General features: G+C 36.4%; 1 protein-coding gene across 2 annotated transcripts in view; it reads right to left on the bottom strand.

Moving 5' to 3' along the window:
* LOC113239212 (calcium/calmodulin-dependent 3',5'-cyclic nucleotide phosphodiesterase 1C-like) overlaps positions 1 to 26,599 on the bottom strand; it is a 195,665-nt gene that overhangs the window by 72,162 nt on the left and 96,904 nt on the right. For both annotated transcript variants that reach the window (XM_026476107.1, XM_026476106.1), the window contains exon 7: positions 14,843 to 15,013. In XM_026476107.1, coding sequence (XP_026331892.1) covers positions 14,843 to 15,013 — 171 coding nt within the window. The remainder of the gene's footprint in view (positions 1 to 14,842; positions 15,014 to 26,599) is intronic.

Genomic DNA, 26,599 nt, shown 5'->3' with positions numbered 1-26,599 from the left:
ACTAAACGAAGACTAAAGCGTGAATGCCGCTCTGTATACGATTTTAACGCCCTTTAAGTTCGGACACTTTAGCGCGGACCGGACGTCCATATAATTGTAAGTCAATGGTTGTTGCACATGTTTGTGACGAGTAACAATGCCGTGTGGGAAATAAATGCAACAAACGTGAAAAACATTAAGGCGAGGTGTTTCAAAGCGAGCCTACATTTTAGGAGGTGAGGTGTGGGGGACCGTCTCTCACGTCCCGTAATCCACATGCTTCAAATTAATATGAATTAAATAAGAACAGCTGGAGAAAATTTGACACAGATCCGTCGTCGACTAGCGCCCGATGCTGACTGACGAGACACGGGCGGCGTGGCGTGTCGCTCGGCAATTTGCAAATTTTGGGATCAATGTGAGTTTAATAACTACAGGGCTTCAGTCGAAAACGAAAATTTAGCAGGTGCTCTCTAGTACTTAAAAAAAATCTCCATATAAAATGATGTGCACAGTTCATGCACAGTTTGATATTTTATTCTTAAACAATTCGTTGAGCCTATTTTCAAGATTTTCCATGATCGTATAAAGTACATCCTATCGTGTAACACATTAGCACATTCTTTAGACCCTTACCCTTAATTTATACCCTTATATCGTATCGTATATATTTTTTGTAAAACCGTTATTTAATAGCTAATACCTGAACCATTTGATCTCGCAAAACAGTTTTTTCCGCTTCTCTTGTGGCCCTGATCATTTGAGCGTAAGGGTGCGTCCCCATTATATATTCAAATAAATTGTTCACATATAACACAACACGATTAACTGTCGTTCAACTTTTCACTTTTGTGACGTTACGACGACCGACTGTCGTGACAATTGGAAGAGCTAGAACGACAGTCGTCTGACGATAAATAAAACGTTACAATGAAAATGTGACGACATTCTATCGTGTAAACGACTAGGCGGATGCCGTGATTTAGTGAAAACTAGATACGACAATCGTTCAACAATAAATTAAACGACAGTCGTCCAACGATAAATAAAACATGACAATGGGAACGTGCCTTAACGTAACCCGTCACGATATGAGCATTCGCATTGTCCTACATGCGGTTGTCGTCTTTTTGATGGATCCCTTCGAGGGTCATGTGACGTCACAAATTGAAGTCGCTATAGCCCGAGCGCGTTGCTTTGTTTGATGAGTTTACAACAATTTAAAGAAATTAGTGTACAAAAGCGAGCTTATCGTATGCAGCGATTTCAAGGATTTCGAGGAGCATTCCTATACATAACACTCGTTTTATTATATTATGTATGGAATGGACTTATTACATTTATTAATCTCAATGATATCCACCATACAGACGCCTCTATGTATATGCAATATTTCAACTCATTCGATATTAATAATAATAATTACGTTTTAATTAAATAAGCCTGAGTCACAAGCACTTTTGAATAGTTAAAATCACACAAGAGATTACAAAAAATAATATATATGTCAAATAAATAAAAAAAATCACACAAAATGGTAACAAGGTAACAAGACTATATAAAATTAACTCCACGCATTTTTTCGTTCATGAACTCATCAACAGTACTCTTTCGCCAGAAGTTTATTTTTAACATATGCCTTAAACCAGTGCTTCCCAAACATTGTTCTGCCATGGCCCGGCAATTTTCATACTGCTTCTTCGTGACCTACTCAATACTTTTAAACCCAAGCTAAGTTAAGTAAAATAATACACATTTATAGTTAGTAAAAATGTTTTTCTGATATTATTCCGGTATCGCCTACTTCGTGGGTAGTACGGAAAGTGCTGCTTATTTTTAACCGACTTCAAAAATGGAACAGGTTCTCAATTCGACTGTATGTTTTTTTTTTGTATTTATGTTACGCGATAACTCCGGTATTTGTGAACCCGATTTTTATGATTCTTTTTTTGTTGCAAAGGGGGTACTTCCATAGTGGTCCCATTTCATTTTGAAGAAAATCATCCACCTCGAAGGGTGGTGGCGAAGGTACGCATGAAGATTCACTTTTATAAATAGCGCCTAACTTTAATTTAGGAGCAATTACTTTAATAGTTGATTTTGCTATTTCTCCAATTCAAGGCGTTTTTCTCTCAATATACTTTGAGTAGTGTCATAGTGAGAACCTATATTTATTATCTCCAGTGTCAAGTCCTGTATAGTGCCGAACTAGGGGATATTTCAATGAAACTTAGCAAATAGACGTAATTCCACGTACTTTTGAGCTCGGTTTTTTTAGTACTCTGTACTGAGATTATTATTTACTAAAGAATCCAAGTTCGCAGAAAATAACGAAAGTTTTATCCTGAGGTCTGGTTCCACTTCAACAAGGCGGGAATGTTGCGACCCGGTATTTTATTTTGATCGCCCGGTATCAAGTCGCGACTCACCAAATGGGAAACGCTGCCTTAAACTTTTCAAAGTGTTCGATATTTGTATTAATAAATATAACAAACTAATGGAGTAATTTCACAAAAATAATTGAATATCATGGTATGGTAATATCATGGTCAAACATCGTGATATTCAATAAATTTAATTACAATTATTAACGCTCTTTAGTCAGCTGCTCTAATTTCCGACCATCTCTCTAGTCAGTTCTTTCGATCCGGCTGGATTCGAACGCGTCTTCAGCACACCGTGCCGACGCTCTCCCAGCTGAACGAACCAGCAAGCTTTACGAACTTTACTATGTGCTTGTTGCAGATCGATGTTTTTGGTTTTAAACGACTTTTTTAACACAACGCCATCTGTGATAAATCTATGAAAGTGTTTCGTCACTCAGCCACCTTTATAGCTACCAGCGGCTGACTAGAAATGTCGCTTTAATTATCGTAATCACAAACATATATCTAGTAGATAGACGCCGCAAGTACAGCAATTTGTATGAAAACCGAGCGTGCCATTTTTTTACGTATCCATCATGACGGCACAAGAACTATTTAGTGCTGGGAAACCTCCTTCCGCGCTAAATCGATTGATTGAACGGAATACACGTATTCCATTCAATTAATCGATTCAAGTATTCGTTGATTACAAGAAGTCGTGAAATATTAATGTAGTAGAAAAATAGCAAAACAAGATAGTTGTGTCCTTTATTAAAAGTTGTTTTTATTAAATTTTGATAACTTAATAATTTAAACTTTAATTTATAATCAACTTCATTTTTCAACAAATTACTCCACCAAGTTCGTTTTAATTATTAATACAAAGATCGAACACTTCGATCTGGCTGAAATCGAACCAGCGCCTTCAGCATACCGTGACTGATGACCTTACGAATATTTTTAACCGAAATAAAAAAAGGAGTTATCAATTCAACTGTCTTTTTGTATGTATGTTACGCGATAACTTCGGCATTTGTGAACAGATTTTGACTATTATTCTTCTTCCTTTTGTTGGAAAGAAGGTACCTCAGCATTGGTCCCATTTAAATTTGAAGAAAATATTCCACCCCCAAGGGTGGCTAACTAGAGGATAAAGCCGGTTTCGCACACGGAAAGTGTGCTGTGTCAATTTCCGTATAGTGGCGAACTAGGAGACGAATCCGGGCTTACGCACTTTCCGATAACCGATTTCAATAACACTTGGCAAATAGATGTAATTCCACGAACTCCGGAGGTTGGATTTTTTGGTACTCTAATAATGAGATTACTACTGTTTGTTGCAGAACTTTGTTTTTAGATTTTAACGAGTTTTTAGACTTCTAGAAGAGTAGTATTGGTATAGAATACATTTATTAGTTGATAGACCTGAAAAGGATCCCAGGTTCCATAAAAAATATTTTGATCCGAAATAATCACAGTAGAGAGTACTAAAAACCGACCTCAAATATACGTGAGTTTGGTACGTAAGTTTTATTGAAATCGGTTACCGGAAAGTGCGTAAGCCCGGATTCGTCTCCTAGTTCGCCACTATACGGAACTTGACACAGGAGATAATTAAAATCAGTTCTCATTACTCAAAGTATATTAAAAACACCTTGAATTAGAGAATAGCAAAATCAACCATTAAAATAATTGCTCCTTATAATAAAATTTAGGCGCTATTTATACCAATGAATCTTCATACGTGAACAGCAGTAAGAGGTGGATGATTTTCTTCAAAATTAAATGGGACCACTATGGACGTACCCTCTTTCCAACAAAAAAACAAGAATCATGAAAATCGGTTCACAAATACCGGAGTTATCGCGTGACAAACACAAAAAAAAACATACAGTCGAATTGAGAACCTCCTCCTTTTTTGAAGTCGGTTAAAAATGAAAGAAATAGTTTCATTTCACAATCGCTATCGCTATCTTAGCTTAAATTTAAGTAAGCAGCGTGGTTTATCATTTACGAAACGATTTCACAAGGGGTTAAGTGACATCTCTGCAAATACCTGCAAACACATTTATTCTTAGAATAATAACGCATAGAAACCTAGTCCGCAGACGCTAAGTGAGGCAAATTGAAGCGCGCCAAAAGGGCCTACACGAGCGGCCGCCCGGGCCGCCAGTGCTCAAGGTCAACTTGCACCGCGAACAGCTCAAGAATTTTAGCTAAAAATGACGAAACGTGCGGTAAATGAGTGTAAAAATACGTCAGACAAACATAAAATAGATACTAACATCACATTCCACAAGGAAATAACGCGTTTCAACTTGTATTTTTATATAAATATTCACTAAAACCGAAAATTAACCTACTACTAAAACTAGCCTACATGAATTTGATTTTTGCCTCACTTGTGACAGTTCGTTTGATATGAAACTATCATTCTATGCGTTATTATTCACTATAAATCCGTACGATGCAACGGTGGACCGCATCCGGGAATTAAAACAAATGGATCCATACGGCTAATGAAACACTCAAAGCCAGAGATCCCTAAACTTTTGACTCAGACCCCTCTGTCTACTGCTGCTTACTTCATTGTCAAACCATTATACGTGCAAGACACGGGTAGCCTCTAAGAAGAATGTTTAGGCCATTATTTCATTACAGGGACTTCATTTGTTTTCCAAGGGCAGAGAAAGTAAGGCCTTAGTTAGGTACATGCCTGCACAAGGACTCAAGCCTTCGACCTCACAATTGAGAAGCAAACGTTTTCCCACTAGGCTACCAACGCTACTTACTTACAAGGTTTAACTGTAGTGTGAAATGCTTAAAAAGACATAGGGTTGTATTCCAGAACTGTACTCAACGCTCAAGTCAGGATTTGAGCAGACTTGAGTATGATTTCAAGCACTGGAAATACGACCCTAATGGCAAGGACTTGAGTATGATTTCTAGTGCTTTGAATCATACTCAAGTGCTGACTTGAGCATTGAGTAGAGTTCTAGAATACGATCCATAGTCACTATACAGATAGTTGAGAAGATTATTCAATTTATGGAAAGCCGTAATTTTGGTCACGACCTACTTAACTGGGAAGCACTTTCGTGGACCCAATTGATATCTCATGCACCCATTTTTTTTTTTGCTGCCATGGACCCCTTTCATGTTAGAGGGTCGTGAGTCGAAATTCATGTCGAACCCTTGAAGTCGATATAGAGCACTTTGGGAATCATCGCTCTAGCCCATATGACAGCCATTGTTTGAGTTGCAATCCGAGAGATGAGATGTAACAAATAAACGTTCTTGTGGGATAACCTACAATTACATGAGAATCTTCCATTTAACTGTGCATTGGTTTGCATTAAGTTGTCAGTGGAAATGAAAAGTAAATGAAACGACGTCCTATTTTAATTTATGCTAGTAAATTAAACTCCAATATTTACTAGACGACTGTAGAAGATAGCATAACATCCGCGGTGCAGGAAACCTCGGAAGTAGACAATTTTAGAATCTATTTCCAAGCAATACGAACTCGACAATAAGTACGAACGCTATAGACTTCCTCCACAGAGCAAGGCAATAATGCCGTCAAATTTGCTTGTGAATAAAGGCTGAATACAGGAAATAAAAAATTCAAATACACGCCTCGACAGCTGGAGGTTCTGATAGTATTCTAATTCTAAGACTTCATAGACGTGTCACCACTCTTAAATTCAAGAAACTACCTAAAGGTAATTTTGTAATTATGTAAACTCCTAACTTAACTCCGGTGAGGCTGGTGCACTTTCTTCTTAGTGTTCATATTTTGACATTAGTGTGTTTTTTTAACTGGGACGGTATGGGGAAATCCCAAACAAAAGGGGACACAGTTTTAGATTAAGTCTTTTTCGTGAAGATTTTTTGGTTGTGTGTTGTCCATAAAAATGAGTTACATTTTGAGTGCTGATTGACTCAGTTTTATGTCAGAGTCTTATCATTGTATTACGATAATTGTACTGGAAAAGACTGAAGAAAAACATCGCAACACTAGAAGTTGTTCATTTTGTATGAAGTTGATTACGACTTCACGCATTAATTGCAAGGGTGCAGTCAATCTGTTAGCAGCCTAAGGGTGCTCGTCAACTTATGTCTCAGGGTGACGTGCGCAGTGGAAGTGCCCCTAAGATCTTTGCGCTGAGAGTAACTGCAACTGTCATGGACAGGCGTGTCGCTTACCACCAGGCGCACGACCTTTTCACGTCACTTGGCTTCATAAAAAAGCCTAGTCGGTGAATGGTGTTTCCTAATTGAAATTACTTTAATTTGTGAGTTACTTACATTCGCGAATGGCTAACTGATTTAACCTGCTCATAGAAGAAGCTTCGCAACCTTGGAAAGAGGATCCGTTAATTTCTAAATGCATTTAGTTTACAAATCTCAACTCCGCCCTGGCTAACTTTGCAGGTCGGTAAAAGCAAATTACTTAATGGTATTCAGAGACTAATTTTACTGTAGCTGCGCGACACTGTAAACCGAAACTTTGGTCTTATAATTGCGATTCACCGCCTATACAACGTGCCATAGAACTACAAGCTTTTAACAGCAATTACGTAGTAACTAATACATTGGTAACTTGATTCGTTTACATTAATAATAAGTAAATATACAACTCTAATACTATATTAATAGATTTAACTCACACACACGTAATGCGCAACGCGCACACACTCATAGCCTCAGGGAAACACTGCATCGCAGGTGCCATGGACACACATATAAACAACAACAAATGACACCCAAACTCACGAGTGAAAAAAATGTAAAACTAGTCCGACGAGTCTAGTGGGCCTGGTGAGCTGTTACAAAGGTCCAGTAACCTAGAATGGATTCCGGTCTCTCACAAGGGTTCCAATATATAACATTGTTAGTCTTTATTGTCAGATCAGATACTTTGTGTTGCGAAAATGTTACATTTATTATTAAGGCGAAGCACTTCAACGCGTGCTTACATTTTGGGAGGTGAGGTGTGGGGAGCGCCCCTCGCTTCCCGCAATACGCGCGCTTTAAATTAATACGAATTAAATAAGAGCAGCTGAAGAAAATTTGGCGCAGATCCGTCGTCGTCAAGCGCCCGATAGCGACTGACGAGGCAACGGGCGGCGTGGCGTGTCGCTTGGCAATACGCAAATTTCGGGAAAAATGTTAATTCAATAACTAATAGGGCTCCAGTTTTAAACCAAAATTTAACTGGTACTCTGTATACTTAAAGAGAAATATCTCCATATAAAAATTATGTACAAAGTTAGATATTTTATTCTTAAATAACTCGTTTTAGGCTTTTTATTTTAGCCTGTTTTCTGGACTTTATATGATCGAATAAGTACATCCTACCGTAGAACACATTAGCACATTTTTTCGACAATATCCTTCCGTGTATTGTATAATTTTTATAAACTGCTATTTAATTCTTTATTGCACAAATAAATGACATTAAAACTTACAAGTTACAAAGGACATATACAAAGGTGAGCTTATCTCTAGAAGATTTCTTTTCCAGACAACCCTAGCCGCGGTGAGCAAACTAAGTCTGCGGGACATTATTGTATAAATACATTTACTAAAATTAATATGTTAATATAATTATCTAATATTTAAGCCACTTGATCTAGCTTTTCCCGCTTGTCCTCCGGTCACTCGCCTTAATAAAACTACAAAATAACCATCGCTATTTCCAAGGAAATTTTATTTCTAGACTAGAACAAATTTAGAAAAGTTAATTTCGAAACGGAAGCGAACTTTCCTAAATCTATTTCAATTCAATCGATTTGAATGAATATGTGAATAACCGAGTCCGTCTATAACCTCTACACTTAACAAACTGTTGAAGGTTGAAACTACGGAGAATAGATGTCAGTTACAGTCGGATTTTAAATTAGAAATAACAGAACTGACGTTTAGTGGTTTGATGTAAAATAGTGTAGTCTTAAAAGATCTACTTCACTGACTCACTCAGTAATTTTTTTTTTTTTTGTCAATTTAGAGAAAAAATAACTTGAAAAAGAAAAGTATAGAGACATGTGCTGGCGTAACCTTTTCAGCCCTCCGCGTGTGCGGAGGAGTCAGTCATCGTCTGTCACGCGCCCGGTCCGAACGATCTCAGCAATATTCATCGCATACATAAGTAGTTCCGTGTACGGGAGAGTTGGGTATTACCGCGCGGCTGATAATTTCGCGCCTCTGCATATCTCATTAACTATAATAATGCTTAATAACGACACGCTACTTAGAGATTACAGTGCCCCCGTATTATAAGCTTGAGACGTATTACTCTCCGCATGCATGCTATCACTTCATTGTGACCGATCATTCGAAGACGATGCGTACTGTAAGTTTTCACACTTATTCAATATAATTTTATAGGTGTTTTACCGAAATTATTTTGAAGAACTTGAAATTATTGCTTATTTTTATTATAAATCTAAATTTATAATAAAAATAAGCAATAATTTCAAAGGGAAAGGAAACCTACCAAATTTTCTAAAGAATGTATCGCAAGTAGTGAAGTATTTTTAAGACTGAAGGCGTAAACATCTTCACTTTCAGTCAAAGAGCTACTAAGTCTGCCAGTTCTTTAAGAAAATCAGTACAACAAAAGCAAATGTTATTCACCTATCTATTTGTTTAACTTTATTAATGTTAACATATTAGTTTTCGATTATCTTGCTGTAAAAGATAATATTCTAAACTCTTATTAATATACAGTATACAGAGTACAATGCCAACTTAAAAATTTGTTATTGTATTTATAACATATAAATTTATTGGGGCTCGGTTTTATCAGACCTGAGCACGGTATTATCAGACCAGTTTGATAATACCGCGTTTTCTCATTCTTTGATAATTTTGCAACAACTGCCTTTTGTATTTGTTTATGAAGTTATGCTATACTACACGTGTAGCTAAATAAATTATCTTCTTACGACCAAAATTTTGTTTTTATAATCCAAAACCGAGTTTAATTAGAGACCTTATTGCTTACGGGCTTGGTATTACCCAACTCTCCCCTAAAACTTTGTAAATTGTGTAATTTCTTTGCACCATATATTTATTAACAGTGAACACCAAGTGTGACAACTAAATAAAAATGAAGTTTTGACTAACTGGAATCCCCGTAGTGAGTAAGTTATATTCCAGTGGTCGCATAGAACAAGTGTAAATAGATTTAACGTAAATGAAATATTGTTTTGTATACCCTAGCCAAATGCGATGTATAATAAATGTCAACAAACAAAAACGCATGTTTTCGAGAGTTTAAGGGAGCATCTAGATCTGGCCAATAACTCCGCGACCACGCTGCATGGGCGCTAAACGCCTGCTGTGAAACACATGTTAACGTATGTGGCGCGCGAACAAAGCACACAATGTAATGCAAGTGTGCGGCTTGCGAACCTTTCACAAACAGACTCAATCGCGGCGCATTCACCAAATCGGTACGCAGCCTTATAGTTACCACTACTTTAAATATTATTCCCCGAAATTCAATAAAACTAATTAAAATAATAATAGTGAAGTCATGTCTTTGGTGAATTTTATTCAACAGAAGTTTGAAATCGCTAAAAATTAATAGCGAATAGTTATTTATAACACTGACATCCCTTGTGATTTTTTGATTGGAAGGGGGAGTTTGCAAATATTCGACTAGTAGTAGTATTTTAAGTTCAGAATCGGAAATTGACGCTAGATATGTAGTAAATTTATATAAAGTAAAATCTTACGATGGATTTTTTTATCTACTGTCTAGCAGGTATCAAAAACTCAATTATTTTATTCATAAATCATATGTATCAATAGGAACTTTGCTAACATTATAATAATTGGCAGGGGGAGTATAACTTCTACTTAATCCAATTACTACTTAATTAAATTCCAATTACTCGAGCAGGCCGTGAGATAGCCGTAAAATAACACATATTGACGAAAATGTTCTTAACCTCTGCCATCATCGGTTGCGTAGGGACGTTTTGTTAATAACATTCTATATCGAATTTGGCTAGATTATAGATTGATAGTAAAAAATCTTTTCACGTTTCTTTTTTAGTTCATTCGGAAACTGAATCAAGCACAGCACTACGCAATAAACATGGGAATATTATTTTTATTGTGACATTGGTAGCCGTCAGTAGGTTATCATTAATTAAAAATACGATTATAAGATGGATTGCAAAGGTGTTTACGATAACTGTTTTAAAAATTGTAAGAACTTAGTTTTACTAGTCGTAATGAATGTATTTAAAAATATTCAAGGAATATAGTATTTATTGCAGAGACTGGACAGTAAATGATTGCTGGACGAGTGTAGTAAAATAAGTCCAGGCAGTGGCTTTCTCAAACAATGTGAGGAAATAATAAAAGACTAAAGAGAGGAAGATGAATAAAAGAAAAAAAAATGTTAATTGACAAAAGTTTCAAAGTCCGCTGAACTTCTGATGACATGGTTGAATGTCTATCAATTACTGTGTTTTCGTTATCGCTCTTCTAACTAGAACTCATTTTCGCGATGAAAATTTAAAAATGACGAAAAAACAGAAAATAATAACAAATCATTTAGTTTATTTTACCGCCTTATTTAAAAAAGAAGTAGTAGATAGCTTTAAAAGTTTAGAGCAGCGGACAGTAATGGATTTCCATACTTACTTTAAAAGCCTAGACCGGGAAGAAGTCGCACGATCCGGAAATGACAAACTTCCCGTGTTCCGTAACCCACTCAGCTTATATATCGTATCACTGTAAGATTTTAATTTTCAAAGAAATCGATAACAGTATACTTAGAAGCATTAGAGCTCCGTGTGGAATCGTCCAGCTAAGTCACTAGCTTACCTACTTCTGCCGCCAATTAGTAATGCGAGCATTAGTACTGCGTTTCGATTTGAATGGTAAGGGTGCTGGTGAAATTACAGGCACATGAGGCTTGTGAACCTGTGTCTCAGGGTTACGGGCGCAGTGGCTGGGCCTTTCAGACCTGTCGCGATTAGAAGACGACTCGGTCCACATAAATTTATTGTATAATGTCTCATTAAAGAAAAGGTAAACAAGGCGAAAAGGAAAGCCCAAAAGGTCCGTATTTTCTACAAATATTAGTTAGGTTACTTGATTTTAGTAATATTAGACGATTTTAATGGAAAACTTGTTGACTTACAATTATATGGACGTCGGGTCCGCGCTAAAGTGTCCGAACTTATAGGGCGTTAAAATCGTATACAGAGCGTCATTCACGCTTTAGTCTTCGTTGGTTCGACTGACAGCGAAGCAAGCAAAATTAGACAGTACTGCGATGACATTACAATTTAAATTCAACGTTTTAGCTTTTTCATATTCCTTGACATCTCACTACGTTTAAATAGGTTGACTTGGGACATTTTTTTCGTGGTTTTTGTATTAGACCCGTCGTCCATTTATTTGTAAGTCAATGGGAAAACTGGTGAAACTGATCAGAGTTAAGGTGAAGTCGAGCACGTGTCCTCGTTTCGGAAATTTAGTAGCGAGTGACGACGGACCGAAGCAAAGTGATAATGACGAGGCAAAAGAATTAGAGAACAATTCAAAGCTTCAGAAGTAAGCGGCCAGGAACTAGAGAAAAGGATGATAAAAAGGTGGGATGATGATGAAAGAGGTCGATCGTCATAGACCTTTGCAATTTAAAGCTCTGAGTGGCACTGCAATTGCTATGCACAGGCGTGTCGCTTACCACCAGGCGCACGACGTGTTCGTCCCGTCACTTGCTATCAAAAAATACACGCGACATGGAACACAGCAGATGTAGGTATTTTACAAAATAGGTATCACGACATGCGCAATTAATTATAATACGATTGATTATAAATTAATTTGATAAAATTAGGAACGCGTATACATAGTTTGATAAAATTATAAAAATAAGGCTAGATACTCATTAAGATAATTAAATATTTGATAACAGACGGCTAATATACGATATATAGCAGCGCAAATTAACGCAAGGTATATCAATAGGATAGCTTATTACGTATCTCTTCAACTACTTACAAGTAATGTTTGGTCTCATGAAATTGGTCTCAGCGAGTTTTTTTTATGATACCAAATGACGGGATGATATAATCGTACGCCTAGTGGTAAGCGACACGCCTGTTTATAGCAGTTGCTGCGCCACTCAGAGCTTTAAATCGCAAAAATTTATGCATCACCCTGAGACATAAATCGACAAGTTCTTTGAGTTGTTGCCTTAGATGAGGTGACTTTTGTATTTTCAGCCCCCGTAGAATGGCTACGCATGATAGTCGCGACGTGCGCGATAAAATAGTTTATTATTATTTTATTGCTTCATTTATTTTTGTTTTTTATTATTTTATATATTTTATATTATTTATTTTATTATTGCTTATGTCAATTTTATCGCGCGCGTCGCAACTATCATGCGTAGCCATGCTACGGGGGCAGAAGTACGCTGTTTTGAGACGTTCTTTTATAATTTTAATTCAAGTAGTATATATTCATTAGGATATATAATGGACGATGCCTAAAACAATGAAAAAAATATTGTAATTAAATTAAATAAGGAAATTGTTCAAATTATCATTCAAATCAGAGTAAACACGTTACTGTAAATGTGGTAAATAGTCTCTACATGAAACTACACTTTCTACAACTTTCATATAGTCGAGGTCGCGGATAACGACTTCACGCGTTGCCTGTATACAGTCGAAACCGACTTCATGCAGCCGAAATCGACTGTATGCAATGAAAGCGTGAAGTCGTTATCAACTACATGAAGTCGTGGTCTCGGCTGCATTAAGTTGATTACGACTTCACGCATTCACTGCAAACATGTAGTCAATCTGTTAGCAGCCATAATCCGAAATACAATTCAACACTTCCACTGTTATACGAAATCAACTTTGAGGTTGTACCGATATTTAACTAGGACTAGTAAACCACTTTCTTAAACGTTTTGGATTACGGCAGAATATCCCTCAGAATATCAAAATATTACACCACAATAGCAGAGTAATTGCTCCATTAAATTTGTTTCTTTTTTATATTGTGTGTCAATAGGAAAACATTCACGTGTTAGGTGTAAAGATTTATAAAAGGAATAGCACTAACACTCCGCGCACTGTTCAGTTTCTAAACATTGATTCCATTTGATGGTGTTGTTACTGTATTGTTGTGATTGCAGTCATTCACGCGTGACTTGCATTAGATTCGGTACCCTGTACTAATATTATTGATTTTGTACAGGGTGTAAAGAAATGGTTATGACTAACGGTTGGATAATCGGATGCTTATTTACCTACAATTCGGTTGCTTTAAGCATGTAAGCAATTTTCAAGGTATTTTTGTTACGTGTGTACGTTCCGCAATTACCGCACATTTCTGAACCGATTTCTTTTTAATTGCAAGTCCCTTAGTTCCATTCGAATTTGAGGAAAACATTCCGCTTCCGATGGTAAATTTCGGGATGAATGATAAAAGTTGGCAATGAAAATAAAATAAAATGGTGACCTGGAGTTGATAAATAACAGACAGGTAAGAGGAATCCCTCAACAGTGTACAGCAGCTACGTTGGACTCATATGAGGACGGTGAACGTTGTGGAGACCGCGGACAGACACAGCGAAAGCGAATATGGATACTTTTGAGGTCAGTTTTTTTTTGTTTATGGTGAAAAAGTTAAAATTTCTCGAAGTGAAAAAGTCTCGCGGCACCAGGATTGACGAAATTATTAAGCACAAGTTTTGAGAAAAATAAACGTTCCAAATAGTCACAAGGAGAAAAAACTAAAAAATTTGGCCATCAAGAAAAAAATTTGTCGTTTTAATAATTTTTTACGGAAATCGTAGTGACATCGTAGTAATTTGACACATGTAACTATTTACAGTGCTGACATCCAGTTGACATTTTCCTGGTCATCGTCTTAATAGGTCCACAATTGTGTTAGTAACTCTTAGCCTACATTAGTACCTACTTAATAATTACAAGTGTGTCTGTCACATTTCATAGATATCTTCAAGATGATGTTACTGCTGCCCCACACTCTGTCTATTATTTCGTTTCCTTGGGTCATACTGCGTTGAAATTGGATGCGCGGAGCTTGGTAAGCCCTTTGAGTGTATCCGACCCAAAGACTCGACGAGTCCAGAGAAGTGCAGAATGCATTAAACTGCCAACGCTCTGCGCTCCCTGTCCACAAGGTGTTTAACACAATTCTCGCGAAAAAGCGAACTAGGTATAAAGGCATCCGAAATTTGAAGATGGCGATGGAAAACAATTTGAATGATGATGATGGTGCAGATGGGGGAAAGGTGCAAAATTGTGACTAACCGGGTTGCACCAGTGCAACGGATAATATAAACCTTATAGGAATAATATCCCTGATAGCAGACACAATTCTTTTTAAATTTTTACAATCTGCATTCCAATTTCAAGGGCGCGAAACGCGATTGTCGCGTTGTGCGGTCTGAAAACGAGTATATACGTATGTTACCTTACCTTGAATTGGCTCAAGTACTCCTGCTGCCTAGTGATGTCGGTGGCTAAGATCAGGGAGCTGATCTGACTCTCGAGCCTCGCTTGCATGTCATGCATCTGGTCCAGGAGACCGCTCTCGATGAGGCAGCTAATTGCGGACCTCCAGTGATGGTTCTCCAGGACCGAAGTGTTCTGGAATTAACGCCAAGTTTAATAAAGGAAGGAGTGGTAACCTAGTTAGAGGTGGAAAGAATCTAACAAAGAATCTTCGATTTATAAATTATAAGCTTTTATTTGCGATGATCAAAACTAGGGCTCGTAATTATCAATATATTTATGATATGGTTTATAGTCATTGTCATATCGTTTATTGCATTATGTGCTACAGAAAAAGGTCTTTAAGTTATTACATGCTTCAACATAAAGTTATAGAGGAAGCATGCCCGGCTATAGGAGTTTAGGTAATATGCTTACAACAGACCTATCCAAAATTGGAGTTACTAATGTGCTTGATTGTTTCCCAACACCCAGACACAAGTTGTATTCATGTTTGTAATGCGATAAGCGAGTCGATACATTCAACAATTTACTCTACAGTGGCAATTTGCCCTGAATTCGTCTCACGTACGATAATCACAAACGGTACTAACAAACGCTTTAGCTAAATTTTTTGAGACTAAGAGTCGTATTCTAGAACTCTACTCAATGCTCAAGTCAGGACTTGAGTATGATTCAAAGCACTAGAAATCATACTCAAGTCCTTACCATTAGGGTCGTATTTCCAGTGCTTGAAATCATACTCAAGTCTGCTCAAGTCAGGATCTTAGTATGATTTGAAGCACTGGAAATACGACCCTAATGGACTTGAGCATTGAGTAGAGTTCTGGAATACGAACCTGAAACTTATTGATCAATAACGTTATGCATAAGAACTTAAATAGCTTAACAATCGAATCAATTGACGATAAAGATGGTAACAATGAGAACTCTCCAACGAATAAAACAGTACATTTTCAACCATGTCCATGACCATGACCATGGGACCTGTAAAGGGCCAGAAACGTTAGTTTGATTGAAAAAACAAATATTCGCGATTTAAATCCGAAAAATAGTTTCATTTCCTGTGTAACAATTGCGAAAACCCATTGACTTACAAATAAACGGACGACGGGTCTAATACAAAAACCACGAAAAAAATGTCTCAAGTCAACCTATTCGAAATTTAAATTGTTATGTCATCGCAGTATCGCGCTGTCAGTCGAACAAATGAAGACTAAAGCGGAGTTTGGCGCTCTGTATACGATTTTAGCGCCTTACAAGTGCGGACACTTTTTAGCGCGGACCCGACGTCCATATAATTGTAAGTCAATGCGAAAACCTAAAACATTCGACAATATATTTTCACTAAAACATTGCTAGTATCCTAGTTAAAAGGGACTTTCTGAAAATTACCCTTTCCGAATTAATTAATTCAAACTCTAAAGCCGTTGCTATCTGCCTGAGTGATACATTTGTAACAAAAAGGGGGCAAGAAAAATATAAATATTTTAACCCTCGACGCAAAAAAGGGAGTTATAAGTTTGAGCCTTTGTTTGTATGTCGTATCTCCTAAATGGATGACTGATCTCCAGGCGGTTTTTTCTTTGGTTGCAGATTAATTGAATCGGGATGGTATTGTAATCTAGGCGCTACTCTATGAGTAGAACTACTGGCTGAGTGAATATAGTTTTGTATTTAGAATGTAAAAAAATAGGATAGAAAAAGAAGAACATCTTGGCAGATCTAGAAGTAGCCTCCATAAGTAAATATGAGAAAAATACAATAAACATCTAGTTTTGAAGTTAATCCCTCTCGCTACGCAACCTGAGCTATCCCCTAGGCTACAGTATCTACCTATATTTGATGAACGTATGTTCGGCTTTTTAAAGATCATCAGCCCTTTTCCTAGCAGGGTTTTCAGTCATAAAACGAAGATTTATTTGACTTCCCCATCATTACGAACTTGAACGAATTGAAATTTGGTGCATATGGAAATCCGATTACACTACGATATGATAACCTTGATGCATCGAGTATATATAACCAAAAATAGAGAAATGTCATTGAATTTGCTTGAAAACTATTCTGCCAAATCATTACGGTGACCACTGCGCTCCGATTGACCAGCACGAATTCGAAACAATTGACGGGCGTTGCCAATCTATAAGCTTTATATAATTATGCTTTGCTATTATTACGTCCATTAGGACGAAAATGGAAAATGAAATGATATATTTAATTACCGGCGAAATGTGACACACCACCGAATGGACAGCCTTCCATTGTTAGAGATATTATCTTTATTACAATAAATACAGAATATTTTTGGATTATACGGAGACGTGCATACAGGTCAGTTGTTGGCGCTGTACTATTTCAGCGTTCTAATTTGTGATTTCAGCGCAAACGAGAATTGATATTTAAAAGTGATATAAGGCCCATTTGCCTGATGAGTTGCCAGAGATGGATGGCCCTTATTTCGTCTCTATTTCTGGTTATATACTCGATGCCTTGATGTGTTGTTACATTAAGCACAGTTTAATCAAATCCTCAACTGCTCAAAGCAGATCTATCTACTATGAATTGATCTAATCGATTAGTTGGCTTACAGAAGAGACTAAGGCCTGATAATGGCCAAAAGCTGAAAGCGGACACAGGAACTAAGCTTTAAGTAGACTTTAGTAGTCTCGACGAGTAGGGTAGGTAGACAGATTGTGACTTTATTGACTTTTTTAGAATTTGCTGTTTTGTACCAGGAGTTTTTTAAAGAAAGATGGGGACATCTCGTGTATTTTGTGACTTTTCTTTATTCCCGGCTTCTAAAAATATATAAATAACTAGGCATAAATTTTAACGTAAAATTGTACTAGCAAAGTCCATGAACGGCTCTTCGTTGATTTTATAATTATTGGGTCAACTTTCGTCATCCTTCCTTAATTACCTTAGTTTTATTACCTATAAACTGGTGCTTAGTTATAGCAGTGAGACGCAGCATTGCAGTTAGTACACAACAATTTTGGAACTCAGTTTTAGAATTACTTACTCATAATCTAGTTAAGTGCATACAAGTGACATAAAATATTTAGTGCACTCTTCTTGAGTTTATTGAACTTTTTAAAATTTTAACATGAACGAGACATTTAAGACAATATATAACACAACATTTAAGACAATGCTGCTGACAACCACGGCCTTAGAGATTTGATAAAGAATTACAACGTAAGACAACATATATATCAACCGATTAAACTACTCTTTCGTGTAGACCTAATTATCAGTAACATAAGAACAACTTTCGGATCACAATACTAAATGTATGTATATGACAAATAAACCAAAAGAAAACACGAAGAGACTTCGACCGTTTAATGATGTTATCATTGAAAAAGATCTTACAGCATTCAGTACCTTTCATGAGATAGTTGCTTTGCCGTACAATCTCTGTTTTCCTAAATACCGTTAAAGATATACAACAACATAAGCGAACTAAATTGGAATCAAAACCACTAAGATTGTGTTGTAAAGTAAAACGAGAATTACGCACTTTTATAAAAGCATAAACTGGTTAAAAATATTAATGATCAAAAAAATCATAAAGCAAATTTTATAACAAATAATGACACCTAATGTATGTACACTCTGTGCCCTAAGATACCTGACCCCCTAAACTATATTAAACGACCTTTTGGTACTGAGCACAAAAGTGTGGAGAAAAGTGTTAAACAAACTTAATCTTTAATCTGTGTGCCGTAAAATGCATTTTCGCATGACTTCCTGTTGGCATCATTAGCGAATGACGTTTTAAGAATCTTTTTAAGCCAATTTGATCTTTAACGTATAGTTCTTACTTAAATACAGAATACAAATTTCAACCTGCTAAGCTAAGGTTACCGTGGTCTAGCGGTATAGGACTTGCTTTGCAAATATAGGTTCATGGTTCGAATCTTGATCGACATGAAAAATAATAATATTTTTTTTAATCTCTGTATAGACCTCAGAACAATAAGTAAAGATGTAAAGAATGTCTTAGAACGTTATTTTTTCGATGAGAGTCAACAGACATTGGGTGAATGAAGCAAAAAAATAATTTCGTTGGTAATTGAACAAACACTTTATTTTATTGTAATAAATTATAATTAGTAAAGAAGTAGCTGTTAAATTATAATTGATTAAATTATAATTAGTAAAGAAGTAAATTATAATTAGTAAAAAATCTACCTACAGCCTGTATCAGCAACTGCTATACATACATTTTTTAATCTGACTACAGTGTTATACAATTTTAACAATTAGATCTATCTAACTTATTATTATCAGACAGGTTCAAGTAAGATAATATAGTAGAACAAAGTCTATATTGACAAAATATTAGAAAAACTAATTTTATTATTAATTGTAGTAGCTTTACAGGCTGTATTTTTCAAAATTATACAGTAGTGCAGTGAATTACATGTTAAATTATTAACAATAACATCACTCACATTTCGTATAGCTTTTTTTTCCTAGTGTTGGCTTTATAATTTAATAACTATTCTCGTAACACACATTTACACAAAAAGTATTTACTTATTTAACCATTATAATTTTAATACCGTAAAGGGGCGCCTTCGGAATCGATCACTTGTTGTAAACGGTCTCTCATGCCTGCGACCATCGACCAGCATAAATCTCCACCACGCATTGACTCCCATGTAGACACAACAAGCTCCTCTAAGTTTGTTTTAGATCTAACATTAGATGAGTCCCAGTTTAAAATCATTTGCCCCCATAAATTTTCAATTGGGTTCAAGTCTGGACTCTTAGATGGCCAATTAATAATTGAAATATTGTTTTGTGATGCAAACCAATCACTCACTACCCTGGCGCGATGGACAGTACAGTTATCTTGCACGAAATATATGTGAGAGTCAGGATAAGCAATGCGCACTGTGGGCAACATTACATCACGCAATAGTTCGACATATGTGTGACTATTAAAACGACCACCCACTTCAAACAGTTCCCCGGGACCCATGGATGACATCCATCCCCAATACCCTAACGTTATTCTTCCACTTGATCTGTTTGGTAAAACGTTCACTTCGTTATAACGTCCTCCTCGTCGTCTCCATAAAATTTTGCGACCGTCTTTGTCTGACTTAAAAGCTTTTTCATCGGTAAAAACTACAACATTATCTTGCCAGTCGAAGTCTAAATACTCTCGTGCGAAACGAACTCGATCTTGGCGATGGGCGGGTCTTAATTCTATTTTTCTAGCTGGCCTGTATGTTTTAAAACCTGCAGCATGTAAGTGTTTTCTTACAGTTTTTGTTGATATCTCATGAACTTGAGCAGTTGATCGCGTAGTAGCAAAGGGATCTTCAATATGTCTACTGACAACCCCTCGATGACGGCTGGATGCAAACGTAAACATCACCGATGTTGGGCCCGGCTGGTTACGATGGACACACCCAGTCTCTCTATGGCGCTTGATCCATAGCTTGACAGTATTTCTCTGAGAACAAACAATTTATAACACCGTATATTAAGCCGTCATAATTTTGTTTCGAATTTAGATTATATTTGTAGATTTATATTTTTTAAATCTAATAATTCGTTAAATCCATGGCATGAGAAGGGGAAGGAAAAGGACCACCTTTTCGAAAAATTGAAGCCACTGTGACAAATATAAATAATAATACTTACCGCTATATGGAGGCGCCTCGCAATTTCCTTTATTGGCACATCTTGTTCATACAGAACAACGATTTCTAATTTCAATAGTTCAGTTAAGTGCGGCATATTAAAAAAGGAAAGAAAACTTTGGAATCAATTAAAAACAGAAAAGATAATTAGGATACGTGGAACACAATGCGTCAATCACAGAGGACACGATCGTATGCAAACTGCAGAGCGATTTCATGATTCGTTTAATCTATACTTACCCACCCTACGCATTATTAATTATTATCTACCCATCTCAGGCAACTATAAAGCGATGATCGCATATTTCTCCGCACCGAAGGAATCAATTAGTGAACGAACATTGTGCTTTATGTCAATAATATTAACAATTTAAAGTGAAACATCTTTCGTTGAAAAATTCATATAAAAAAAAATTATTTGTGTTGACTCTCATCGAGAAAATAACGTTCTAAGACATTTCTTACATCTATACTTATTGTTCTGAGGTCTATACAGAGATAAAAAATAAAATATTATTATTTTTCATGTCGATCAAGATTCGAACAAGATTTGAAACATGAACCTATATTTGCAAAGCAAGTCCTATACCGCTAGACCACGGTAACCTTAGCTTAGCAGGTTGAAATTTGTATTCTGTATTTAAGTAAGAACTATACGTTAAAGATCAAATTGGCTTAAAAAGATTCTTAAAACGTCATTCGCTAATGATGCCAACAGGAAGTCATGCGAAAATGCATTTTACGGCACACAGATTAAAGATTAAGTTTGTTTAACACTTTTCTCCACACTTTTGTGCTCAGTACCAAAAGGTCGTTTAATATAGTTTAGGGGGTCAGGTATCTTAGGGCACAGAGTGTACATATATGGAGGAACGACATATAGAATAGCCGACTCTTGGTATAAAAGGGCTAATAGTGGAAAATATAACACTTGACAGAGTCCTTCCTAATAGTTTCGGCTGTTATTTTACAAATTTTATTAAATATAACAACCGGACATCGTAACAGACGACATTAAAGCTCACCCTACATTAAACCGTTTACAATCCATGATAGTACGTAAAAAATAATTTTAAGCAGATTAACTGCATGATGAAATGTCAAGAAAAAATTTTACAATGAAAGAATGACGTAGCACCCATTTTGACAAATCTGGAAATCTGGTGAATTAGCTCTTTGAGAGTGGCATTTTCCGATTTATAAAAATTATCAATTGTTAAGCCGATATATAAAAAAATAGAAAAATCTGAGGTAACTAACAGCCGAATAATTCGAAAAATTAATGTGTTTTACTGTACCAAGTTTTTAGCCGTGGGGCGACGGCTTAAGAATACATTGTCGCCTCCCCATACATGCCCGTGGGGGTCGTAAGAGGCGACCGAGGGCGTCACAAGTGTCCATCTGCTTAGCATTGTGGTAGGCTCTGTGCCGACTGGATAGCGACCACAGTACACACGGCGGAAAACCCTCCACAGTGAAACGCTTTTGCGAATCGCGTTCAGGGATCAGTTGGTGTACATCCAGTGCATTTGGCCAGACCGGCAAAATGATAGTGACGGAGTGAAGATATTTGTGTTTTCCATCCGTTACTCTCATCCCTGGACTGTATTCGCACTTTCCATCAGGAGCGGTGCAGTCATTTTGTCGAGTGGCAATAAAAAAAAAAAAAAATAAAAAAAAAACCAAGTTTAGCATTATCAAACCAAAACAATTTGGGTATCAAAAACAGAAATGGACACCAGAATTGATCTTCAATATTGTCGATATTGTAACGAACGTTATTGACATAAATAACCACAATGTTCTTTCTCGACATGTCTAAAGCCTTCGATATCGTGACACGACAAATCGCAGATCAAATCTGAGATATGTGGAATTTGAGTCAGAGCATTAACTTGGTTTGTTATATCTGCATAAGAGGCAGCCACCTGTAGAGCTAAATTTCTTAAGTAAAAAAAATGTTATTAAAACTTGCCGTTCGGATTACCGTATTCGTATAAAAAAATAAGTTTGGTGTTCTTCAAGGAAGCGTATTACATCCTTTACTGTTATTATTGGTCTACCACTGATAACCGAATATAAGTGAATCATATTTGCAGACGATTCGATTTGACGACGATTTAAAAACTCAAACAACAATAACCTAATGCATTACGAGACCAAAATTATTGATACATAAAAGTCCGTAATAGAATGTTTAGCTATTAACAATCTACACGTGGACTGGGAAAAGACTAACTACCTTTAGTTTGCTGTAAGCTCAATATTAATTGCGACAGTAAGATCATACAAAAGGTTTGTCGAATTTTTAGGCATATTGACAGTATTTGCAGCAAAATAAACAATTTTGTTTACGTTTTTGGTACGTTACGACAACTTACTTCGAAAAATATTTATTTGTTAGATTGTAATGGCTATATTGCATTAGTTCTCCGTTATGAGCATTTGTAGCCCATAAGAAATGCGTACGCACAATGTGCGGCATTGTTCCATACGGTATTGGTCTATTTGAGAATCATGCAAAACACTGTTTGGAAATTTAAATATTCTGATTCGGCCTTGTACGTACTTACATACGAAGTTTGTCAACATCCATTTACATTAAAAACAAAAATAGAAATTAACTCACGCGCGAAAATATACTCAAATAGACTTGTTGTGAAAATGTGCCTAAAACTACTGAACTCTTGCAAAGACGTCTCTGAACATGGTGGACCAATACGCTCTTTTTTAGAGGAGACCTGTGCTCGTCTGAGGGCCGGTTACAGGTTGATGGAAGAACAGGAAGCATATATATCTAATGACAACATACCATGTAATGCACATAAAAGAGAAACAAATTCAAAGTTTCAGAAATTACTCATTGCGGGAGGAGTTAGTTTCATTAATGGCAATTGTAGGTCGTTATGCTATATAGTATGCGCCGTATGACCGTCTTTACCTGTTCTTCGCCTATTGCCTTCCTAACTACCCATTGTATCAATTTTTCTAATCAAAGTCTTATTTCATAGTTATGCATGTAGTCATTTAAAACCTCCAAAACCCCAAATAGGTGCAAGCAAAGAGAGCTAAAGAAAAACACAATTTCCTTCACTTTTCTTTGTAAGTAGCTAAAATTAGAAAGTCCCTACAAGAGACATTTTACGAAAACTACACAAACACATTAACAAAGAAGTATTTTCCGGTAGCCTAGTGAAAGGCGCGAAAATCATTCCCGAGAATATCGAAATTTCACGGCAAGTAATTATTATTGGTTAGAATGTACGACCGCAAATCGTGAATATAGAACTATTTATAAACGCTATTATAGCCTTGTTTACATGTGATAAACAGATCTTAGGTGCTTTTATTAAGAAATATTTGCTACAAGTAAAACAATGAGAGCAAACACAGCATCACGCATGTCTCCCACGGTGGTGGACGGATATCATGAAACTCCGTTGGACCTTTCAAATCTCTTTCACCTCCTCCACATTTAAACCATTTATTTTTTCACACACAAAACATACACAAATGAGACAATTACATAAAAAAAGATCTAGAAAGTATGTGTGTGAAGAACACGACCTCTGGAGAAATGTTTTAAATCATTTTACACTGATTTGAACCCTGGGGGTCTACTCTCATTCTCCGTCCGACATCCGTCCAAATAAATAACTGTCAAATAAGTAAATACTCGACCAAATTAAAAGACGCAAGATGCGAGTGACGCGTCATACTCGACGTTGTCTTTTAATTTGTTCGAATATTACTTATATGACAGTTATTTTTTCGGACGGACGTCACACAGAGGACGAGAGTAGGCCCCCTGATTTTTGGCCCGACCCGACCTTAGCAACTCTACTTGGTTGATCGCACACACAAAACGAATAAAATATCAAATAAGGACAAAACAATGATTGATGAAAGTAATAATGTTACATCAACGGATAGTAAAGATGGTCGGTTATTTTAAGTCTTCAGTTTAAAATTCACACATCGCCTCTATTTTCTCTTACTAGGTTAGTATACGCATGTCTAAATCTAAAACACTCAATCGAATTTGAAAGAAACAGTATCACTGGATTCGCGCGATCTTTATCGGAGGCAATTAAACTTTGAGAAACCAAACTACAGATCGTCTCCTCGACAGACGTTGACCGATTTCAAGCTCAGGTTTTTGATAAGTCGGTCAAAAGTCGCAGACGCGGACTTAAACGACACTCAGAAAGAAGGAAAAAAACAATGGAAAGACCTTAAGCCTCGATTACTATCAGAACCGCTGTCGCCAAAACGTATACTATCATAACGTTAAACAGTATGAAATCTAGATTATGATTAGTCCTAGTTTCCAATTTAAAAAGATGTAATAAATTCTGGACTGTTAATATAATTTAAGCTTTACCCTATTGATGTTGAATGTTCAATATCTATTATAGCAAGTTACGACGAGTTGATTTTATATTGAAATTTCATTCAATGTGCCATCTAGCGGCAGTCGTTGAATGATGACGAACGATTAACATCTATTAATGTTCTCCAAATAAAGTCGACCATTTTGCAGCGGTATAAGGTTTAACGATAAATTAGAAAATGGAAAATTTATTAAAATTAAGACTTAACGATTACATGAAACACCACCATGAATAGAATTACAGGTCATTCAATCATTTTTGCGCTCCAAAGTAGCAAAACAAGGTACTTTTCCACTATTTTGACCGTAACGTCAGAAGCGAAAATGGTGGATTGGGCTCAAGTTTGCGGAACTCCGCGTACTATTGGCACACGTAACACGCCCACTAAGCACTGCTATTGTATTTATTATTCTGTGATGTCCGGATGTTTGTTTCTAGCTTTGATACATAAATGCTCGAGCTTCGGGCGTAGCACTGTCCACAAACGTCATGTACACGCGAAAACAAGCTGTCAGTGTTACTGAAACGATGCTATATATGCTAATGTGTGTTACGCTAATGTAAAGTAATTACTTTTTGGGATTATCGGTCATCCTCAATAGTATCTAGATATTTAAGTAGTCTCCAAAAATGTGGCCGCCATTATACTAACAACCATCCTTTTCACATGAGCGAACGATCAAAGCAATATCTTTTCAATTATGGTCATTACACCATCTTTCCCATCACAACACTTCGAGGGCAGGGTGACGATCTGGTACGCTGCGACATTTTCTCGTCTCCGAGAATATGTATATAATAATTCACAAAAAGAGATGTAAGATTGGAAGGTTTGTGAAGTATAATTTTTATGTTTAGATATAAATAATAAATATTACACTAAGTAAGTAGCTAAAGCACTTGTGTTATGGAAATCGAAAACAACTACCCACAAACACCCAAACCCGAGACAATATAGAAAAGTTAGCTTTCTATATTGTCTTACCGACCCGGCGGGGAATCGAACCCAGAACCTCAGAGGTGGCGAAATCATGAAAACCGGTGTGTAAACCTCTTGAACACGGAGGCATTCAATAAGTCTACCATATATAGATAGATAAACACTTCTGATATAACACACATCCAAATTCAACCAAATGCCAAAGTTTCCTAAGGTGCTGGTTTTCAGTCAGGACTTAAGTTATTTGTAAGCAAAAATATAACGACTATGCGTAAAATTATACATTGATATAATATAGTGTATGTAAAATAGCCTATTACATAGGTAAGTGCATGAGGGAATGTGAATATAATTACAGCTGTAGGCATTGACTTACAAATAAATGGACGACGGGTCTAATACAAAAACCACGAAAAAAATGTCCCAAGTCAACCTATTCGAAATTTAAATTGTTATGTCATCGCAGTATCCCGCTGTCTGTAGAAAAAATGAAAACTAAAGCGGAGTGTCGCGCTCTGTATACGATTTTAGCGCCTTACAAGTGCGGACACTTTTTAGCGCGGACCCGACGTCCATATAATTGTAAGTCAATGGCTGTAGGAGTAAATTGTGATTGTAAATAGGTTTTAGTGTTGTATAATGTATTTAATATATAATATAATTATACACGTAATGCATTGACTTACAATTATATGGACGTCGGGTCCGCGCTAAAAAGTGT

The sequence above is a fragment of the Hyposmocoma kahamanoa genome, unplaced genomic scaffold, assembly GCF_003589595.1.
Source record: "Hyposmocoma kahamanoa isolate Upper Pololo Valley unplaced genomic scaffold, ASM358959v1 99702, whole genome shotgun sequence".
Lineage (NCBI taxonomy): Eukaryota > Metazoa > Arthropoda > Insecta > Lepidoptera > Cosmopterigidae > Hyposmocoma > Hyposmocoma kahamanoa.
This window is presented reverse-complemented; position numbering and strand designations above follow the sequence as displayed.